A 22,333-nucleotide genomic window follows, 5' to 3' on the forward strand; every position below is an offset into this window, starting at 1 on the left:
ATACACTGTACTGTCACCAGCTCACACACCACTGTAATACACTGTACTGTCACCAGCTCACACATCACTGTAATACACTGTACTGTCACCAGGTCACACACATCACTGTAATACACTGTACTGTCACCAGCTCACGCATCACTGTAATACACTGTACTGTCACCAGCTCACACACATCACTGTAATACACTGTACTGTCACCAGCTCACACATCACTGTAATACACTGTACTGTCACCAGCTCACACACATCACTGTAATACACTGTACTGTCACCAGCTCACACATCACTGTAATACACTGTACTGTCACCAGCTCACACACCACTGTAATACACTGTACTGTCACCAGCTCACACATCACTGTAATACACTGTACTGTCACCAGCTCACACACATCACTGTAATACACTGTACTGTCACCAGCTCACACATCACTGATGTGCCACTGTACTGTCACCAGCTCACACATCACTGTAATACACTGTACTGTCACCAGCTCACACACATCACTGTAATACACTGTACTGTCACCAGCTCACACATCACTGTAATACACTGTACTGTCACCAGCTCACACATCACTGTAATACACTGTACTGTCACCAGCTCACACATCACTGTAATACACTGTACTGTCACCAGCTCACACATCACTGTAATACACTGTACTGTCACCAGCTCACACATCACTGTAATACACTGTACTGTCACCAGCTCACACACCACTGTAATACACTGTACTGTCACCAGCTCACACACATCACTGTAATACACTGTACTGTCACCAGCTCACACATCACTGTAATACACTGTACTGTCACCAGCTCACACACATCACTGTAATACACTGTACTGTCACCAGCTCACACATCACTGTAATACACTGTACTGTCACCAGCTCACACACACCACTGTAATACACTGTACTGTCACCAGCTCACACACCACTGTAATACACTGTACTGTCACCAGCTCACACATCACTGTAATACACTGTACTGTCACCAGCTCACACACATCACTGTAATACACTGTACTGTCACCAGCTCACACATCACTGTAATACACTGTACTGTCACCAGGTCACACACATCACTGATATGCCACTGTACTGTCACCAGCTCACACATCACTGTAATACACTGTACTGTCACCAGCTCACACATCACTGTAATACACTGTACTGTCACCAGCTCACACACACATCACTGTAATACACTGTACTGTCACCAGCTCACGCATCACTGTAATACACTGTACTGTCACCAGCTCACACACATCACTGTAATACACTGTACTGTCACCAGCTCACACACATCACTGTAATACACTGTACTGTCACCAGCTCACACATCACTGTAATACACTGTACTGTCACCAGCTCACACATCACTGTAATACACTGTACTGTCACCAGCTCACACATCACTGTAATACACTGTACTGTCACCAGCTCACACACCACTGTAATACACTGTACTGTCACCAGCTCACACACATCACTGTAATACACTGTACTGTCACCAGCTCACACATCACTGTAATACACTGTACTGTCACCAGCTCACACATCACTGTAATACACTGTACTGTCACCAGCTCACACATCACTGTAATACACTGTACTGTCACCAGCTCACACATCACTGTAATACACTGTACTGTCACCAGCTCACACATCACTGTAATACACTGTACTGTCACCAGCTCACACATCACTGTAATACACTGTACTGTCACCAGCTCACACACATCACTGTAATACACTGTACTGTCACCAGCTCACACATCACTGTAATACACTGTACTGTCACCAGCTCACACACATCACTGTAATACACTGTACTGTCACCAGCTCACACATCACTGTAATACACTGTACTGTCACCAGCTCACACATCACTGTAATACACTGTACTGTCACCAGCTCACACATCACTGTAATACACTGTACTGTCACCAGCTCACACATCACTGTAATACACTGTACTGTCACCAGCTCACACATCACTGTAATACACTGTACTGTCACCAGCTCACACACACATCACTGTAATACACTGTACTGTCACCAGCTCACACATCACTGTAATACACTGTACTGTCACCAGCTCACACACATCACTGTAATACACTGTACTGTCACCAGCTCACACATCACTGTAATACACTGTACTGTCACCAGCTCACACATCACTGTAATACACTGTACTGTCACCAGCTCACACATCACTGTAATACACTGTACTGTCACCAGCTCACACACACATCACTGTAATACACTGTACTGTCACCAGCTCACACATCACTGTAATACACAGTACAGTGTATTACAGTGATGTGTGTGAGCTGGTGACAGTACAGTGTATTACAGTGATGTGTGAGCTGGTGACAGTACAGTGGCACATCAGTGATGTGTGTGAGCTGGTGACAGTACAGTGTATTACAGTGATGTGTGTGAGCTGAATTTGGTGACAGTACAGTGTATTACAGTGATGTGTGAGCTGGTGACAGTACAGTGTATTACAGTGATGTGTGAGCTGGTGACAGTACAGTGGCACATCAGTGATGTGTGAGCTGAATTTGGTGACAGTACAGTGTATTACAGTGATGTGTGAGCTGGTGACAGTACAGTGGCACATCAGTGATGTGTGAGCTGAATTTGGTGACAGTACAGTGGGCACATCAGTGATGTGTGAGCTGAATTTGGTGACAGTACAGTGGGCACATCAGTGATGTGTGAGCTGAATTTGGTGACAGTACAGTGGGCACATCAGTGATGTGTGAGCTGAATTTGGTGACAGTACAGTGGGCACATCAGTGATGTGTGAGCTGAATTTGGTGACAGTACAGTGGGCACATCAGTGATGTGTGAGCTGGTGACAGTAAAGTGTATTACAGTGAAGTTATTGACTGTTTTTTTTTTGTATTCGCTTTTCGGGTTTTGCACTTTGCAGACGGTCCCTTGGAATCTGTCTCTCAGGTGTTCGCACATAGAGACTTGTGTATTTTGTCCAATGCGGAGGAAAGCTGATATTGAGGAAAATTGGGTTGTAGCTGCGTCTCTACATTACTACGGTGAAAAAAAGGTGTTATGTGTGTAATAAAAGCGTTTAGCTCAGGAGTTATTGACTCGGGAAACTCCAATCTGTGAATATGCGGCCAACTTTAGTCTAAACTGGACGGAGACACGGAGCGCCCTGTAACTCACTGACCTGCCTGCGTTCACAATTCACACGGTGCAGATGGGAGGGAGAACGGCTGACTACACAGTTTATGGGAATAAATTGTGTATTTCCCTCACAATTGTCACAAAAAACTCACTACACTCACTGTCTGTCTGGTCTCTCTGCGCGTTGCTTTGCGAGATCATGCGGCGCGATTTGTTTTCCTTACTGCTGCACGAGTCTGCGTGAGAATATGGGGGTGTGGCTTGAGAGCGTGAGAGTTGGGTCAATTGCGTGAGTCTCACGCTGAATGCGTGAGAGTTGGCAGCCGTGGTCTGATCCGGATGTCTCAGACGATGTGTCAGACATCATTCCCTGGTCCCTATATACAGGTATACTGACAGGTGCTGAAAGTTCAGGGCATTCATTCAATCCCACAATGCACCGTGATAATGTACAATTTACCCATAATGAACTGCTTTGGGTAGTTTGATTCTCTAAGCATTTTTCTGATTTCATGTCGTTCATTTACTTCATTGTATTTACATTTGACTCATTGTTCGATTCATTTGATTCAGTGAACACTGTGAGTGATACGCCCACACCTCTCATACACAAATAAAGTTTCCTATAATAGTGTTTTATCTGATTCAGATCTATAATTTTGATTCAGTATTTATTAGTCTGATTCAGATCTCTTGCTGAAATTCATATTTACATCTGATTCAGATCGATTATTGATTCAGATGAATCTGTGTCATCAGTCCGATTCAAATTCGCAAGTATCATTAGATTCATCACTGCAAATTTATTATCACTGCCTTTCTGACCTCTTGGGTCTAAATGAATTAACATGATTTAGATTCTTAGTATGATTCTGCAGTAAGATTCAGATTCGATTCAACAAATTGAATCAGGTTAGTTCTGTAACTTAGAAGCAACAGGTGATTAATTTCATTTCATGAACCAATTTCAGATTTATCACTGATTCATATTGATCATTGTGGTTGATAAATGTATCAACAGGATTCAGACATTTAAAAATTCAGAACATTTATCAGTGTGATTCAGATTCAAATGAATTACTTGGCTTCCAGTTTATGTGTGATTCAGATACGAATCAGAACGATTCAGATTCAAAATCATTATTCAAAAGTATCAACAGGATTTACAATTCACTGATCAGTCTGATTCAGAATGACTGATATAAGATTAAACAAAGTGATTCAGATTTGTCAGGGTGATTCAGATTCAGACACGTTCAAATATATCAATTAGATTCAGATGTGTCATTGTGATTCACATTTTCAGAGTGAATAAGATTCGAAGTGTGATTCGACCGGATTCAGACGTGTTAGTGTGATTCGTATTAATCCAGACAATTCAGATTTAAAATGTAATTCAAATGAATCAGTTGTATTTTGAATTATCGGTGTGATTCAAATTTATCACAGGAATTCTGACTCAAAAACATGATTCAAATGTATTGACAGGAGTCGGAATTCACTGACCAATTCGAATTCATCACTACAATGCAGAATTGATATATATCCATCTGATTCAGACTGATTGGCAAAGGTCTGGATTAAAGTAATTCAGATTCAAAAACATGACTCCTTAATGTGGTTCAGAACGCTCAGAGAGATTCACATCACTGAGTCTTATTGAGATCGATTCTGATTTAGATGAAAGAAAATGATTTAAGTTTTCTTAAAAAAATAACAAAAGATTCAGATGTGTGAGGATCATCAGGTTTATTGTTGTATTCCAGATTATTAGCGTGTTTAACCCAAATTCATCTCATCAGCTGCTTTTGGCATGTGCTTGATAAGAGGTGTTACAATAAAGACAGAGAAGAGCAAGCGCACACACACACACACACACACACACACACACACACACACACACAGGTTCTCTGCCAAAGCTCTAGTTTTAAATGCAGAACTTGCTCATCATCGCCCAATCAGAGCAGGGCACTTAATCTTTTATTTATCCATGGCCATGATTAATGACGTCCACTGGTGAGAGATGTAAGAGATGTACGTCGCTCTGGATAAGGGTGTCTGCCAAATGCCATAAATGTAGAAGTTTAATTATGTTCATTCACAATATGTACATACACACACACACACACAAACAGTTTTGTGAGAGTGCATTTTATAACTCAGTCTGTGGAGGCATTAAACTGTCCAAACTGTGTGTGAGAGAATGAGATAGTGTGTGTGTGTGTGTGTGTGTGTGTGTGTGTGTGTGTCTGTGTGTGTGTGTGTGTGTGTGTGTGAGAATTGAAACATGGCACACAGTAAAAGATACACTCCTAACACACACTGCTGAATACTAAATAATTCAGACTCTGTGTGTGTGTGTGTGTGTGTGTGTGTGTGTGTGTGTCTCCAGTGGTGGACAGTAATAAAGTAAATACAATTTTTTTTTTTTTTTTTTTTTTTTTACACAAAAGTGTTTTGCTGCACTTTTCTGAAGTATTTCCATTTGGAGAGACTTTTTACTTTAACTTTTTATTTAACTACTATTTTGCAAAACCAAGGTAGGCACGGTGGCTTAGTGGTTAGTACATTGGCCTCACATCTCCAGTGTTGGGGGTTCGTTTCCTGCCTCCGCCTTGTGTGTGTGGAGTTTGCATGTTCTCCCCGTGCCTCGGCGGTTTCCTCCGGGTACTCCGGTTTCCTCCCCCGGTCCAAAGACATGCATGGTAGGTTGATTGGCATCTCTGGAAAATTGTCCGTAGTGTGTGATTGTGTGAGTGAATGAGAGTGTGTGTGTGTGTGCCCTGTGATGGGTTGGCACTCCGTCCAGGGTGTATCCTGCCTTAATGCCTGATGACGCCTGAGATAGGCACAGGCTCCCCGTGACCCGAGGTAGTTCGGATAAGCGTGAGTGAGTGAGTGAGTGAGTGAGTGAGTGAGTGAGTGAGTGAGTGAGTGAGTGAGTGAGTGAGTACTATTTTGCAAAATCAGTCAGTCGTTTCTTTTCATTTGAGTGGATAAAAACTAAACTGGTCGAGCACACGGCAAGCCACAATACAGTTCAGCATTAGTGCACCAGCATAACATTTTAAAAGTGCCAGTGCCTTCAGAAATGATGAAAGAAACTCCTGACTCTAACTCGCCACAACACCCGTGGCCTTATCTGCGTGAAGTGTTTTTAAAAGAAGAAGAGTGACGAGTCCTTCATTTACATTTACCTTCTCAGCCTGCCTCGGCCATGTAAAATTTAAAAAAGAATTATCCTTTGAATCTAAGGAAAACACGTAAAGCTAAGCCATTTTCTTTCTGGTGGTCATTTTAAACGGAGTAATCTAACAGTAGCTTGCAGAAGACGTTTTTTTTTTGTTAAGTTAGTTGTTTTTTACAGAAGTTTGCAGTTTTTAAAGCTGAGTGCGCCGATATTGTGAAATGACAATCAATCGATGTTAATTCTGAGTTTTGCATGCAGCATATGATGCTTAAACAGTTGGCAGGTAGAGTGGAGTGCTCCTTATTAAAGGTGGGGTCTCCGTTGTTTGAAAGCCAATGTTGACATTTAAAATCACCAAAACAAATACACCCCTAACCCAAATGGGTCCCACCCCTGTATCGATAGCTCCGCCCACACATACATACGTAACCCAGGCAACTAATGGAAAGAAATGTGTCTTTATCATAGCTGAAGGGAAGAACAATACGATTGCAGATAAACAAACAAGCAAAAATGACACACAAGCATAATCATGTAAAGGACAAAGACATATATTAGTTCTGTGTAACAAAGCAAAACCAACGTTACTCACCTATCGAGAAGGAAAAAAGCGCCTCGGCGTCTTAAGTAAAGTTGGTCACATATTCACAGATTGGAGTTTCCCGAGTCAATAACTCCTGAGCTAAACACTGTTACTACACAAAACACGGTTGTAGCTGCGTCTCTACATCACTACGATAGAAAAGAGGTGTTATTTGTGTAGTAACAGTGTTTAGCTCAGGAGTTATTGACTCAGGAAACTCCAATCTGTGAATATGTGACCAACTTCCTGCTCCTTCAGTTCTCTCCAGCGCTGGAAAGCTGATCCTATATTAACACGTCCTACTTCTTACCTTATCGTAAGTCTTTCTTCTCTTTCTTTCTTTGTTTTTATCCTCCATGTCAATGTTAAAACCGCTTTCTGCTAATGTCACACATGCGCACTGAACACTCTCGCCACCCATATTGACAAGACACGCCCCTTTCTGCTCATTGGCTACACGTTAGTTTTGATTTATGTTTTGATTTTTTTTATTATTCGGCTCGACTCAGTTTTCTGAAGCGTTTCTCAAAAATCGGAGACCTCGCCTTTAACCAAAGACTGAAAATGTACTCTGTTGCCTACATCTATAACACGCTAAAACCACTTGTCAAACGAAGGAAGACTGGTCTCTGGATATGTAGTTCATTTTGTGAACGTTTCCTTTTTGCTGAGAAAACGGTGGTATCCACTTGCAGAGATATACTGCCCTAACAGCGCCAAGGAAAAAAGAAATGGAGAGGATGAGGAGGCTCCTTTGACCTCCAAGCATTGGGAGCTGGTCACACAGAAGAATGTTAATCATGCAGTGTTGAATTTTGTTCCAAAGTGTGGTGGAAAAACCCTAATTTAAAACTTTCTTGAACAATCTTCAGCCTAACACGTCTCTCATGTCAAGGGCCACTTTGCGATGTAATGTCATGATGTTCAGATGCGATGGCTTCTGCCTACTTTGACACTCCTTATCTCGAAACTGGACCCAATTCACATCACCTCCAGGCGCTGCAAACCTCAGGTAGATGCCATCCACGGAAGCCTGCAGCAGCGCTTTGGAGACAGAGATTATTGCAGCTGCAATCCTTGGACATCCTGGACATCGGATGAACACATCGTCAAACTAGGTGAGATTATTATGTCGCTTTGTAGAAGCTAACATTCTGTTTTCCTATTTCAGCTTAGACAAAAATTTATAAAATTTAATGCAGCCTAGGGCTTCCGAGCCACATGCACCACATCCGGATATGTTGTAGACGCTGGTCTGAAGTTTGTTGCTTTTACTTTTCTAAGCGATCCGAGTACCAGTACTTCCGGTACCGGATCTCAAATTGGCCTTTTTTCCCATAGACTCCCATTATAAACTTTGGTTTATAACTCGGCAAGCTTTCGAACTATCTACACCAAACTCGACCAGCTCCTTTAGGGTGAGACTCTGAACAAAGGTTTAAATTGGTGTACCGACTGGCCTTCCGGTTGTGCCGCAGCCCCGCCCCCAAAATATGCAAAATCAAAAAACTTTTTACAACATGGACATGTGACATAAAAAAACACTCAGATCAATGAGGGGAACTTCCTCACGTGTATTCTGATGACGTCACGTGACGTCACGTGAAAATAAAAAATTTGCACAACATGGGCATGTGACATATCAAAACACTCAGCCCAATGAGGGGAACTTCCTCAGGAGTATTCGGATGACGTCACATGCTCGTCTCCACTTGCCTCCAAATGTTTTGGCACCCTATCTTTCTGTCCACTTGCCTCCAAAAGTAACACTGACCCTTATGTCCACTCGCCTCCAAAAAGCACCGGCCTTTGCGAATACTTGCCTCGTCAAAGCCAACATCAAAGTTTGTCACGACGAACTTTACAAATCTAGTTTCATTTTGTTTTGATTCTTAGCATCTGTGGAAATGTCCGTTTCAGGCCTGGACTTACATCAAGGAGGAAGAGACTTCGAATCAAACACCAGCTGATGGTTCCAGTGCCTCTGACAAAGAAGACTTCTTTGCAAGCATGAAGCCTACCATGAAGTCAGGAAGGTATCAAGCAGGTAGATGGCTATCAATGCCTGCAAAGCTGATGACAGAGAAATTCTCAAGTCCTTCCCAGCAGTCTGTAAGTTGTCTATGAAGGTCAACACTTTTCAGCACAGCGGGGCTTATTTTCAGTCGCAGGAGGGCAAGAATAGACTAAAAAGTGCCATAGATCATCAGTGCCATTCTGTACTAGCACATTCACCAGAAGCAGAATTAATGGCATGCTGATTAATGATGTTTACTGCCACAAATTGTTCATTGCCATTTGAGGCTTGTTATTCTAGTACACGTCATTTGTGATGACAGTTTGTGTAATTTGTTTTGAGACGTCCGAGTTATTTATTTATTTTTTTTTACCAAGCATCACATACTGTATGTAAAACAGTGTAGGAATTAATGCACACTGACTATCACACATCCATGCGTTACTAAACTGATATAACATTCTTCCTCACTTTGTGAATGACGTGTGTGTTTGTTTTGATACAAAAACTAGTTCCTGTTACAGTAAATCTGAAAAAAAGGAAACTCATATGAACTTGTGTTTGATACGAGTTTTAATCCTGCAACCGAGTTACTAATAAACCTTCAACTGAAATCCTGTGATTGCATTTAATTCTAAAGGAAATTGTTTAGCTTCAAGGTTTTGAGCTCGTGTGCTAAGAGTAACATTAGAGACTTTCTACATATTGTTGATTAAGCAAGAGTCTTGTGATAACAGGATATTACAGCCATAATAAATCATAGAACTTTGGATACTTGAGTAAATTCGAAGGCAAATTGTTTTGTATTTTTAGTTTTACTGGAGAAATATTACTAGATTTTTTTCTGCATTAAAGACACAATTTCACACTAAACAATCTCAAGGTTTTTGTGTGTGTGTATGTGTGTGTGTGTGTGTGTGTGTGTGTGTGTGTGTGTGTGTGTGTGTCTGAACAGAAGCCCAGTTTAAAACAGCTCAGGCTCCTCTGAATATCACACCTTTAACTGATGTTCTCTTCAGTTCTCCATTTGCAAAATCACCAAATCCTGGAATATTCACTTCACTCTCTACATACGAAAAGTGATGAGGCTAAAAATTAAAAGCAGCGGCTTCAAAAAAAATGTTCTTTTCATTAATGTTAAATAAACGTCTCTGTATCAGTGAAGGTCTACCATTAAAGCCCCTTACATAGATGGGTAGATGTATAGACAGATGGACGGACGGGCAGAAGGAGAGACAGACAGATAGACAGACTTGGTATTTGATAGATAGATAGATAGATAGATAGATAGATAGATAGATAGATAGATAGATAGATAGATAGATCTCTTTCTCTCTCTCTTTCTCTCTCTCTCACTCTCTCTCTCTCTCTCTCTCACTCGCTCTTACTCTCTTTCTTTCTCTCTCTCACTCTCTCTTACTCTCTTTCTTTCTCTCACTCTCTCTTTTACTCTCTCTCTCTCACTCTCTCTTTTACTCTCTCTCGCTCTCACTCTCTCTCTCTCATTCTCTCTCTCTCTCTCTCTTACTCTCTTTCTCTCTCTCTCTCACTCTCTCTTACTCTCTTTCTTTCTCTCTCTCACTCTCTCTTACTCTCTTTCTTTCTCTCTCTCTCTCTCACTCTTACTCTCTCTCTCTCTCTCTTACTCTCTTACTCTCTCTCACTCTCTCTCTCTCTCACTCTCTCGCTCACTCTCTCGCTCACTCTCTCTCTCTCTCTCTCTCTCATTCTCTCTCATTCTCTCTCTCTCTCTTTCTCTCTCTCTCTCTCTCTCTCTCTCTCTCTCTCTCTCTCTCACTCTCTCTCTTACTCTCTCTCACTCTCTCTCTCTCTCACTCTCTCGCTCACTCTCTCGCTCACTCTCTCGCTCTCTCTCTCATTCTCTCTCATTCTCTCTCTCTCTCTTTCTCTCTCTCTCTCTCTCTCTCTCTCTCTCTCACTCTTACTCTCTCTCTCTCTCTGTCCAACAAACACACATAATAATTAATCCAGCTGCTAAACCAAAAGCTGAGTTATTTCCTCACACGCACAGGGACGTTTCGTTGTTTACGGAAAACCAGCTTAACCCAAACACTGGCTTCATCCACATGGGACGGAGATCGCACGTGCCACATGGCTCTCGTTACCGTGTGACTTGTGTTTTCTCAGAGAGATCAGATAAAGCTCAGACATTTAATCAGAAACCTTTATAAGAAACTGGAGGTCTGGGGCGTGCGAATAAGTTCATGAGTAATTTAGTGTCGTTTCATTTCACGGTTTAATTGAGTGCAGGACTTTTGTTTCAGAGTCAGATTCTGGATCAGATTAGACAAACCCTGTAAAGTCATTCAGTCAGTCCAGGACCTGATAGAAGCCAAGGCACAAAGCACTGAAGTAACTGTACCTTCTTCTACTTAAATATCTAGACAATTTGATCTAAATCACTTAAACAACCTAATTTATGAGAATAATAATACTGTAATTAGTACTTATAATTAGAGATTAAATAATTAAAGTTACTAGCTTACTAAAAACAGTAGGATTTTGATCAAATACAAGTGCATACAGGTGTAAATATGTACAATGTGTATCAAAGGCTTGCTGAACTACATAAATGAATGAAAACCTGCTATTCAGGACAGAATCTATTGTGTACGCCACCATGTGGAAAGTTTATGGCTCAACCAATCTGGGAAACTCACGTTTTCCCAGTCGTAATTACAGATTCCCAGTTGGAAACTTGTATTTTTGATCATTCTGACAGCACATAAACACAATTAAAAGTATTATAAGTGTGTGTCAAGCTTTCACAGGAAACATCGCAAATCAGAGCCAAATGCAAATGCCAAATACATTTATTGACACATTAGTTACTCTCTCACTCACTCATTCACTCACTCATCTTCTACAGCTTATCTGAACTACCTCGGGTCACGGGGAGCCTGTGCCTATCTCAGGCGTCATCGGGCATCAAGGCAGGATACACCCTAGACGGAGTGCCAACCCATCGCAGGGCACACACACTCTCATTCACTCACACAATCACACACTACGGACAATTTTCCAGAGATGCCAATCAACCTACCATGCATGTCTTTGGACCGGGGGAGGAAACCGGAGTACCCGGAGGAAACCCCCGAGGCACGGGGAGAACATGCAAACTCCACACACACAAGGTGGAGGCGGGAATCGAACCCCCAACCCTGGAGGTGTGAGGCGAACGTGCTAACCACTAAGCCACCGTGCCCCCCCACACATTAGTTAACTTAAACTTAACGCAGCCCAAGACATATGCATGCAGAAACAAAATGTGACATGGAACAATAACGAACAAAGACAGATACACAAGGGCAGGTATAAACAGAGCAGCACGTTAGGAACAACAAGCAACAGTTGAGAGAAAACATGACTTTAAATGAGCAAAATGTCTGTACGCCCTCTGGTGGTCTGGCAGGGAATTGTCCCAGAAGTTCCTAACAGTGTGTTGTGGAAGTTAGTTGCGAAACTGTAACTTTGCTTCATCACACTGCCACTTTGTTTAAGAGTTTAATTCTGTAAATAAATGATGCTCCACCCTCGCTGGCCCAGGATCGTCTCTAACTTACTGATAAATCAGGACGCACACGCGTAAATGCCCTTTATTGGTGTCAGCAATTTGCAGTAACACATCCATACAGATGGCAGCAGCCTGAATCTGTGAGAACGACAGCTGTATTGGCGAAGCTCAAACAGAGCCACTCTGTTCCCCAGGCGAGGACTTAATGAAATTAATCCAAGCTAACGTTCTATCCAGGAGTCAATTCTACATTTCTTATAAATAATGCATTCCACATTGAAGATTAAACATGTTGTGGTTTTTGTGGTGGTGAGAATTGCATTAGAGTACATGCACTGTTTGTTCTGCAAATTAAACAAGAACAGTTCTGAAGAGATTCTTTTGGGCCAACAAAAAATGAGACTTAAGCTCAGGGATCAATTTATATATTTAATTATAGACATGGGGGGCACGGTGGCTTAGTGGTTAGTACGTTCGCCTCACACCACCAGGGTTGGGGGTTCGATTCCCGCCTCCGCCTTGTGTGTGTGGAGTTTGCATGTTCTCCCCGTGTCTCGGGGGTTTCCTCCGGGTACTCCGGTTTCCTCCCCCGGTCCAAAGACATGCATGGTAGGTTGATTGGCATCTCTGGAAAATTGTCCCTAGTGTGTGATTGCGTGAGTGAATGAGAGTGTGTGTGTATCCTGCAATGGGTTGGCACTCTGTCCAGGGTGTATCCTGCCTTGATGCCCGATGACACCTGAGATAGGCACAGGCTCCCCGTTATAAACGTATAGACTTCATAACGTCAGTGTTTATGTTTATATGTGTCATTGTTATGTTATGTTACAGTATACCATGTAACCGTATGTTATGTGATGTTGTGTTATAGTATACAATGTAACAATATGTTGTGTTGTTTTACAGTATACAATGTAACTATAGCCCCGTTCACACTGCAGGTAAAAGTGACCCAAATCTGATTTTTTCCAATGTCACATTTATACAATCTCACATTTATACAAAAGACAATGAGATACAATTAGGCTCAGGTGTGTAGACAGGGAGGAGCAGACGAAGGCGGGGCAGACACGTGACAACAACAATAACAACAGCACATGGCCGAAAGTCAGAGCTGATCCCTGACAGCAGTGTGAACAACCGAGGCGGATTTGATGCGACTTTTACGTCAATCTACATCGACATTCGTCACAATTATGCGCCGGCGAGTTCGCACACAAACGTGACTCCGCCTACAAAATGGATCAAATAATCAAAAGTTGCCCTCGACATCCGGAAATTTTCAAAACACTGCGTCTCTGTGCTGCCATTACACAAACATTTAGAAAGAAAAGCGAAAATGCTTACTTCCTCCATAACCTCGCCAACTTTAGCGCAACGGCGTGCTGCGTGTGATGTCATTGTCATTGTTCGTTTGCGCGTGCGGGTCAGTTCGAAACAGCAAACAGTTCACACTGGTATCTGATATAGGCCACATTTTAAAAGGGTAATGTGATCTGATCAAAAAAATCAGATCTGAGCAAAATATCCGAATTGAGCATTAAGACTTGCAGTGTGAACGCAGCTTTTATGCTGTGTTGTGTTACAGTTTACAATGTAACAGTATGTTGTGTTTTGTTGTGTTATGTTGTGTTATTTTATGTTATGTTACAGTATATAATGTAACAGTATGTTATGTTATGTGATGCAATGTGATGTTGTGTTATGTTGCGTTACAGTATACAATGTAACAGTATGTTATGTGATGCGATGTGATGTTGTGTTATGTTGTGTTATAGTATACAATGTAACAATATGTTATGTTGTGTTACAGTATACAATGTAACAGTATGTTATGTTGTGTTACAGTATACAATGTAACAGTATGTTATGTGATGCGATGTGATGTTGTGTTGTGTTACAGTATACAATGTAACAGTATGTTATGTGATGCGATGTGATGTTGTGTTGTTTTGTGTTATGTTGTGTTACAGTGTACAATGTAACAGTATGTTAAGTTTTGTTGTGTTACAGTATACAATGTAACAGTATGTTATGTTGTGTTATGTTATTTTATGTTATGTTACCATATACAATGTAACAGTACAGTATGTTATGTGATTTGATGTTATGTTATGTTACAGTAAGTGATGTTATGATATGTTGTATTATGTTATGTTATTGTTACAGTATACAATAACAGTAAGTTATTTTACTGTATGTCATGTCGTGTCATGTTGTGTCGTGTCGTGTCATGTTATGCTACTGTATATGTTACAGTAAGTTATGTTATGATACAGTATACAATGTAACAGTAAATTATTTTACTGTATGTCATGTCGTGTCATGTCGTGTCATGTCATGTTATGCTACTGTATATGTTACAGTAAGTTATGTCATGTTACAGTATACAATGTAACAGTAAATTATGTTATGCTATATGTTACAGTGTGCTATGTTTAAGTGCATTATATCACAATAAGTTATCTTGTGTTATATACTGATGTCATATGAAATCATTTACATAGTGAAAAATGTGACCCAACGTCAGTGTACAATAATAACATTACTATTACATTATCCAACATGAATGAAGCATTGAGGCAGGTTGTACTTTTCCAGCTGTAATTAAGTTTAAAGGAGTGAACATAATCCCATAATCCTTTTCTCCAGATGACAGTTCTATGAAGTTTCAACAACACAGCAGATAAAAGTGTCACTCTGACCCAATTACAACTTTTAAATAAAATAAAAGTTGCATTTGTATGTTGGAAACGTTGACACCCAAAGCATGCAACACAGTTACAAACTGGAGTAAGCGACACACAACAGCAACCCAGCACTGGATCTGTCTAATTCCTCTGACCTGTCCGATATTTTCGGGCTAATTGTAGCACTCAAGGCCACAGCTGACCCAGTTAGTTGGCAGAGAGCTGTGAAACGGATAAGAAACGCCAATACGGGTGACAAAGCGCATCCCACAAGCTCGCCTACCACATCACAGATCCATCTGACTCGTCTGCTCGATTTATGCATCATGAAATGAAAGACATTAGGAATCATGTCACGCCTAGTTAAAAATAAACCTGGATCCGTATTTTCAATATGAAAATGGAAAGTGGAATAATTTAAGTAATAAGCATCAAATTAAAAAAAAACAATAACTTTCAGTTATTCAATGTTGCATTGTTGAATTCTCACATCTATTTTCTGACTGTAGACGATACGTAGCATTTCAGTAGGTTTCCAATGTGGGAAATTCTTCAGGTCACTTTACACTTTATCACTGTTTATAGCTGCTATAAAGTAAGTGATAATTGGAACTTATTCATGGCATTTGACAGACACCCATATCTAGAGCGATTTACTTTTTTATCTTATTGTATACTACTGGGGGGGCACGGTGGCTTAGTGGTTATCACGTTCGCCTCACACCTTCAGGGTTGTGGGTTCGATTCCCGCCTCCACCACCTTCTGTGTGTGGAGTTTGCATGTTCTCCACGTGCCTCGGGGGTTTCCTCCGGGTACTCCGGTTTCCTCCCCCGGTCCAAAGGCATGCATGGTAGGTTGATTGGCATCTCTGGAAAATTGTCCGTAGCGTGTGATTGCCTGAGTGAATGAGAGTGTGTGTGTGTGCCCTGTGATGGGTTGGCACTCTGTTCAGGGTGTATCCTGCCTTGATGCCCGATGACGCCTGAGATAGGCACAGGCTCCCCGTGACCCGAGAATAGTTCGGATAAGCGGTAGAAAATGAATGAATGAATGAATAAATGAATGTATACAACTGAGTGTTAAGGGCCTTGCTCAGGGCTCAGCAGTGGCAGCTTTATGGACCTGGGATTCAAACTCACAACCTTCCGATTGGTAATCCAATGCTTTGGCCACTAAGATAACAAATCTCTACGTGTTTCTACTGTGTAAAAGAGAAATAAAACACTTCAGATTTTAGAGGAAAATAATCCACATTGGGTGGTATGTGTGTAAGTGACTCCTCTTCATCACACCACACTATCGTGGGTTAGTTTCCTATAACCTTCGCTGATTATGTTGTTATGCCAGACAGACAGATAATATTGTTATCGTAAGCATACAGTTGTCCTCAAGTCCCTCATCCTGAATGAATATTATGCACAATTGTACGCGTTTATTTTTTGTGTGTCAACAGGCCATTTTGGAAAACATGGAGGACAAAAGTGGTGTTAAAGTTATTTATGTATCTATCGTACGATTCTGTAGTTTTAGCAATAAATAAAACTCTTGAGGACGCTCTGTTATAGGAAAATAGTCAGCAACAGCGTGGAGTGAAACCGATTCAATCCCGTGGTGTTTTATTTTAATTCTAACACGTTAATTTATTCATTAATGTTGTGGAAAATACAGGTAACAATTTCCAGAACTTAGTAGAACAAAAAAAAAAACAGTGTTTTAATGAAACCATGAACTTTTCTGTCCTGAAAACTCTTTGTGTGTGAAAACATAAAGTTCAGAGTATGATGTGTACAGGTTTCATGTCACATGATGGTTGTATCTTGGTTTATGGTTAAGTCTTTAAATCTGAGATTTGGTTCCTTGATCCTTTGTTTGTCGTATGTGTGTTTATTTATTTATCTTATTTACTCTTGGAGACTTTTTCCATACTTCAAGAAGAAAAAGAACAACATTCAAACACCTCCTTACAGAAAACTTCACCATATCAACAATTACATACATTATCATTAGAAATCTCTGTTTGTTTACAGCTTTTGCTGTACAAATCCCTGCGAAGGAGCCGTTACTGTAGAAACGACGACGTATTACAATGACTGCATTAATATAAACCTGGGATCTGCAGCTGAACGTCTGTCTGAACGCAGTTACAGAAAATGAATCCGGATCAGAATAAAATGTTAGATGATGTATAAATGTGATCCTGTCGGTTTCAGTTTGCAAGTACATCTGTTGAGCCATGAACCTGGTTTTAATTCATTTAAATAATTTCTGTATTATTATTTTCTTCCAGATCCGACACACCTGTACCTGGTAATCAACTCAGTCATAAATAAAATAAATAAAAGATGTCTCTCTGCAGGTTTCATTGTTTATTATAACATGTAATAAGTCGACTTTTTGTTCTTGTTTCTGTAAAATTGTAAAAAGAATAATAATAATAATAATAATAATTAAATAAATAAATCATTTTCAGTGCTAATTATTAATTTTAATAATTATAATATAATAATATTAATATTTAAAAAAATATCTAACTAATTAATATTGTCATATTTTTTTTTTATATTGTTCGCAAACCTGAATATCACCATACTTTTTCAGATCGTCCAGCTTTACTCACACAGCACACCTGTTTGTTGTGTGCAAATAAACTGGAAATAAATAAATCAAGAAAGTAATATAAGTAAAAAAGAAATAAACAGAACTTTTGACATGCACAAATAAACTGGAAACAAATAAATAAACAAACAAATAAATAGATAAATAAATAAATAAAACAAGAAAGTAATATAAGTAAAAAGAAATAAATAGAACTTTTGACATGCGCGAATAAACTGGAAATAAATACACAAACAAACAAACAAACAAACAAACAAACAAATAAATAAACAAATAAATAAATAAATATAAGTAAAAAGAATAAATAAATAGAACTTTTGACTTGTCGTAAAAATAGATAGTAAGATAAAGAAGTAGAATAAAATAATAAGTGGTTAACCAGTTACCTTGGACTCGTGCTGGCTCGTGGATGTTGGAGACTGGGGCGCATCTCTGCGCTCCGGCGCGCGCTCTTTCTCCTTCTCGTCCCCGGTGCTGTTGTCGGTGCTGTCGGTCTGCGTCATGTTACCGGGAGGAATCATGGCTGAACCTCAGCTCGATGTGACAACCCAAGAAATAAAAAAACAACCCCAAACCCACAGTTTTACCCGCGGTGTTTACATGTTGCCAGCGAGGTCCATTCGACTGCGTCAAACGTAACGGCGTCCCCGGTTTCTCACATAGTGCACGCGCGAGTGCTACTTTATACGGTGATTAAAACACTGATGAAAGTGGTGTTTGGATTCATCAAGTCGTGGTGCTTTATTTCCGACGCGAAAAAATGAGGCGACTTTTCCGTTACTTTCACGGACTTGCGCGAGCAGGATGTGCGCCCGTGCGCTCGGTTTGGGTCAAACTGCCAGCCGCGCGCTCCTGCTGATCATCTGTCACATGGTGCCGTAACCAATCAGCGTTCTACAGAGGCGGGGCTTAGAAACGACCCGCCTCCTCCCCAGAGGGATTTCCATGGTGACGCACGTGTTCGAGACTCTGTAATAAAGTGCACTATGTAGGGTGCAGAAATAGATCTGTTCTATAATCGAAATAGTGCACTTCTGTTGGGAGTAAGATATCAGTTAGGATTCAACCGATATATACGTGATGTGTGTGTGTGTGTGTGTGTGTGTGTGTGTGTGTGTGTGTGTGTGTGTGTGTGTGTGTGTGTGTGTGTGTTAATTCGAATACAAAAATATATTCTACAATTCATCATAAAAAAAAGTTTGTTTGTCTTGGCAAGTTTATTTAAATACTATGTAACAAACACACACACACACACACACACACACACACACACACACACACACACACACAGTTCCTATAGAGTTTTAATCATCTTTACAATACTGGAACAATTCAGTAAGACTGGTTACTTTACAGTTTCACTAAAATGTTTGACAGGAAAAAACACAAAGTAATCAACTAACCACAACCTCCAACCACCCAAACATCAATTTAATCAATCATATCTTCAAACCTTATACTCAGCAAGCTCAAACTCAGTAACCTAAACCTTAAACTCAGTAACCTAAACATCAGTAACCTAAACCTCAGAATTGTAAAACTTAACCTCGATAATGTAAACCTCAGTAACCTACACCTCAACCTCAGTAAACTAAACCTTAAACTCAATAACCTTAACCTCAGTAACCTAAACCTTAACCTCAGTAAGCTAAACCTTAACCTCAGTAGCCTAAACCTCAGCAACCTAAACCTCAGTAACCTAAACCTTAACCTCAGCAACCTAAACCTCAGTAAACTAAACCTTAACCTCTGTAACCTAAACCTTAACCTCAGTAGCCTAAACCTTAACCTCAGTAGCCTAAACCTCAGCAACCTAAACCTCTGTAAACTAAACCTTAACCTCTGTAACCTAAACCTTAACCTCAGCAACCTAAACCTCAGTAACGTAAACCTTAACCTTGATAATGTAAACCTCAGTAACGTAAACCTTAACCTCAGAAAACTAAACCTCAGTAACCTAAACCTTAACCTCAGAAAACTAAACCTCAGTAACCTAAACCTTAACCTCAGAAAACTAAACCTCAGAAACGTAAACCTTAGCCTCAGTAACCTAAACCTCAGAAATGTAAACCGTAAACCACAGTAACGTAAACCTCAACCTCAGTAACGTAAACCTAAACCCCTTATCCAGAGCGATGTACAAAAGTGCTTTTAAATCTCTATCATTGAATACATTAACTCTGGTTCACTAGGTAGACTTAAGATACCTTAAGCCTAAAACACTGTTCAAAATGTATTTATTTATTTATTTTTAAATACACACATACAACAAACAGGGGAGAAAGTGCTAGTTAAATCTTAACCTCAGTAACTTAAACCTTAAACTCAGTAACCTAAACCTTAAACTCAGTAACCTAATCCTCAGTAACTCAAACTCAGTAACCTTGATACCCAAATACTCACATCCAGCCATCCACTGACGCACACACACACACACACACACACACATACACACACACATGCTACCCTTCAAAGTAGAGACTGCACTCCTTTTCTGACTCGAATTGTAAACAACTTTAAATGCAGGAATGAATGGAAAGTTTGTTTCCTAATTACTCCATTTTAGTCACCAAATCCGGTAAGTCACCAAACACAACCAAAATCTAACACATCAGAATAATCACGTACCATGTGCTCTCAGCTCTCAACTCTTATTACATTTAGTCATTTGCAGATGTTTTTGTTTAGATGAAGCAAAGCCATTAAGTGGTAAGAGCACAGTTTTGAATTCACAGCCTTATTCACAGAGCTATCAGTAATTAATATTAAACGTGGGAGCGTAGCCTGCTCATCTGGCTTACTTTTTACAAGATCATGTTTTCATTATAATATTAGGTGTGTCCCAAATCACCCAAGAAGAAGTGCACTCAACATTCAACTCAACAGCCACAGCTTTGCTTATGTAACATTTTAAAAATCAACATATTCCAAATGCTAAAGCTAACAACATTATTAATTACTGTTAATAAATAATGCGGTGACGTTCCATTACACTAGTCATACACTAAACAATAGCGTACATGGTGCGTAGTGTAAGCGTGCAGTGTATGTATAGAATATCATTTAGCTGCTATTGCTTTGGTGAAACACTATTGATGAAATGATGTCATTATTGTGCGTCTCCCACTCCTCCCACTCCACAGCTTCTCTAGAAGGCACTACTCTGTATTTTAGCTCACAAAAGAGTTTATTGGTTTGTTTGTTTGTTTGTTTGTTTGTTTGTTTGTTATATCAGAGAGTTGTTAAATTCTCAAATCTGATTTCAAATCAATTTTATATCAACATAACATTTTCTAGAGCATTTTTTTCCCTTTATGGAAAGAGTCTCCAGTCTCAGTACTCTGGAACAGTCAGAGGTAAAGAAGCTGTAAGCAATAAAAGAAAATGACTCCTTCAATATAAAGCAGATTTTACTTTCATTAAAGGTGGGGTAGGGGGCATGGTGGCTTAGTGGTTAGCACGTTCGCCTCACACCTCCAGGGATAGGGGTTCGATTCCTGCCTCCTCCTTGTGTGTGTGGAGTTTGCATGTTCTCCCCGTGCCTCGGGGGTTTCCTCCGGGTACTCCGATTTCCTCCCCGGTCCAAAGACATGCATGGTAGGTTGATTGGCATCTCTGGAAAATTGTCCATAGTGTGTGATTGCATGAGTGAATGAGAGTGTGTGTGTGTGTGCCCTGTGATGGGTTGGCACTCCGTCCAGGGTGTATCCTGCCTTGATGCCCGATGACACCTGAGATAGGCACAGGCTCCCCGTGACCCGAGGTAGTTCAGATAAGCGGTAGAAAATGAATGAATGTATGAATAAAGGTGGGGTCTCCGTTGTTTAAAAGCCAATGTTGACATTTGAAATCACCAAAACAAACACGCCCCTAACCCAAATGGGTCCCACCCCTATATTGATAGCCCCACCCACACATACATACGTAACCCAGGCAGCTAATGGAAAGAAATGTGTCTTTATCATAGCTGAAGTGAAGAACAATACGATTGTAGATAAACAAACAAGTAAAAATCACACACAAGCATAATCATGTAAAGGACAAAGACATATATTAGTTCTGTGTAACAAAGCAAAACCAACGTTACTCACCTATCGAGAAGGAAAAAAGCGCCTCGGCGTCTTAAGTAAAGTTGGTCACATATTCACAGATTGGAGTTTCCCGAGTCAATAACTCCTGAGCTAAACACTGTTACTACACAAAACACGGTTGTAGCTGCGTCTCTACATTACTACGATAGAAAAGAGGTGTTATTTGTGTAGTAACAGCGTTTAGCTCAGGAGTTATTGACTCAGGAAACTCCAATCTGTGAATATGTGACCAACTTCCTGCTCCTTCAGTTCTCTCCAGCGCTGGAAAGCTGATCCTATATTAACACGTCCTACTTCTTACCTTATCTTAAGCCTTTCTTCTCTTTCTTTCTTTGTTTTTATCCTCCATGTCAATGTTAAAACCGCTTTCTGCTAATGTCACACATGCGCACTGAACAATCTCTCCGTCCATATTGACAAGACACGCCCCTTTCTGC

The 22,333-nt window shown here is 40.4% G+C and overlaps 1 protein-coding gene across 1 annotated transcript in view; it reads right to left on the reverse strand.

Moving 5' to 3' along the window:
* stac (SH3 and cysteine rich domain) overlaps window positions 1–18,648 on the reverse strand; it is a 70,357-nt gene extending 51,709 nt beyond the window's left edge. The window contains exon 1 of the mRNA XM_060879593.1: window positions 18,192–18,648. Coding sequence (XP_060735576.1) covers window positions 18,192–18,326 — 135 coding nt within the window. The 5' untranslated portion in view covers window positions 18,327–18,648. The remainder of the gene's footprint in view (window positions 1–18,191) is intronic.
* Between the last annotated feature and the right edge of the window lie 3,685 nt (window positions 18,649–22,333).

Source organism: Tachysurus vachellii, chromosome 10, assembly GCF_030014155.1.
Source record: "Tachysurus vachellii isolate PV-2020 chromosome 10, HZAU_Pvac_v1, whole genome shotgun sequence".
Classification (NCBI taxonomy): Eukaryota; Metazoa; Chordata; class Actinopteri; order Siluriformes; family Bagridae; genus Tachysurus; species Tachysurus vachellii.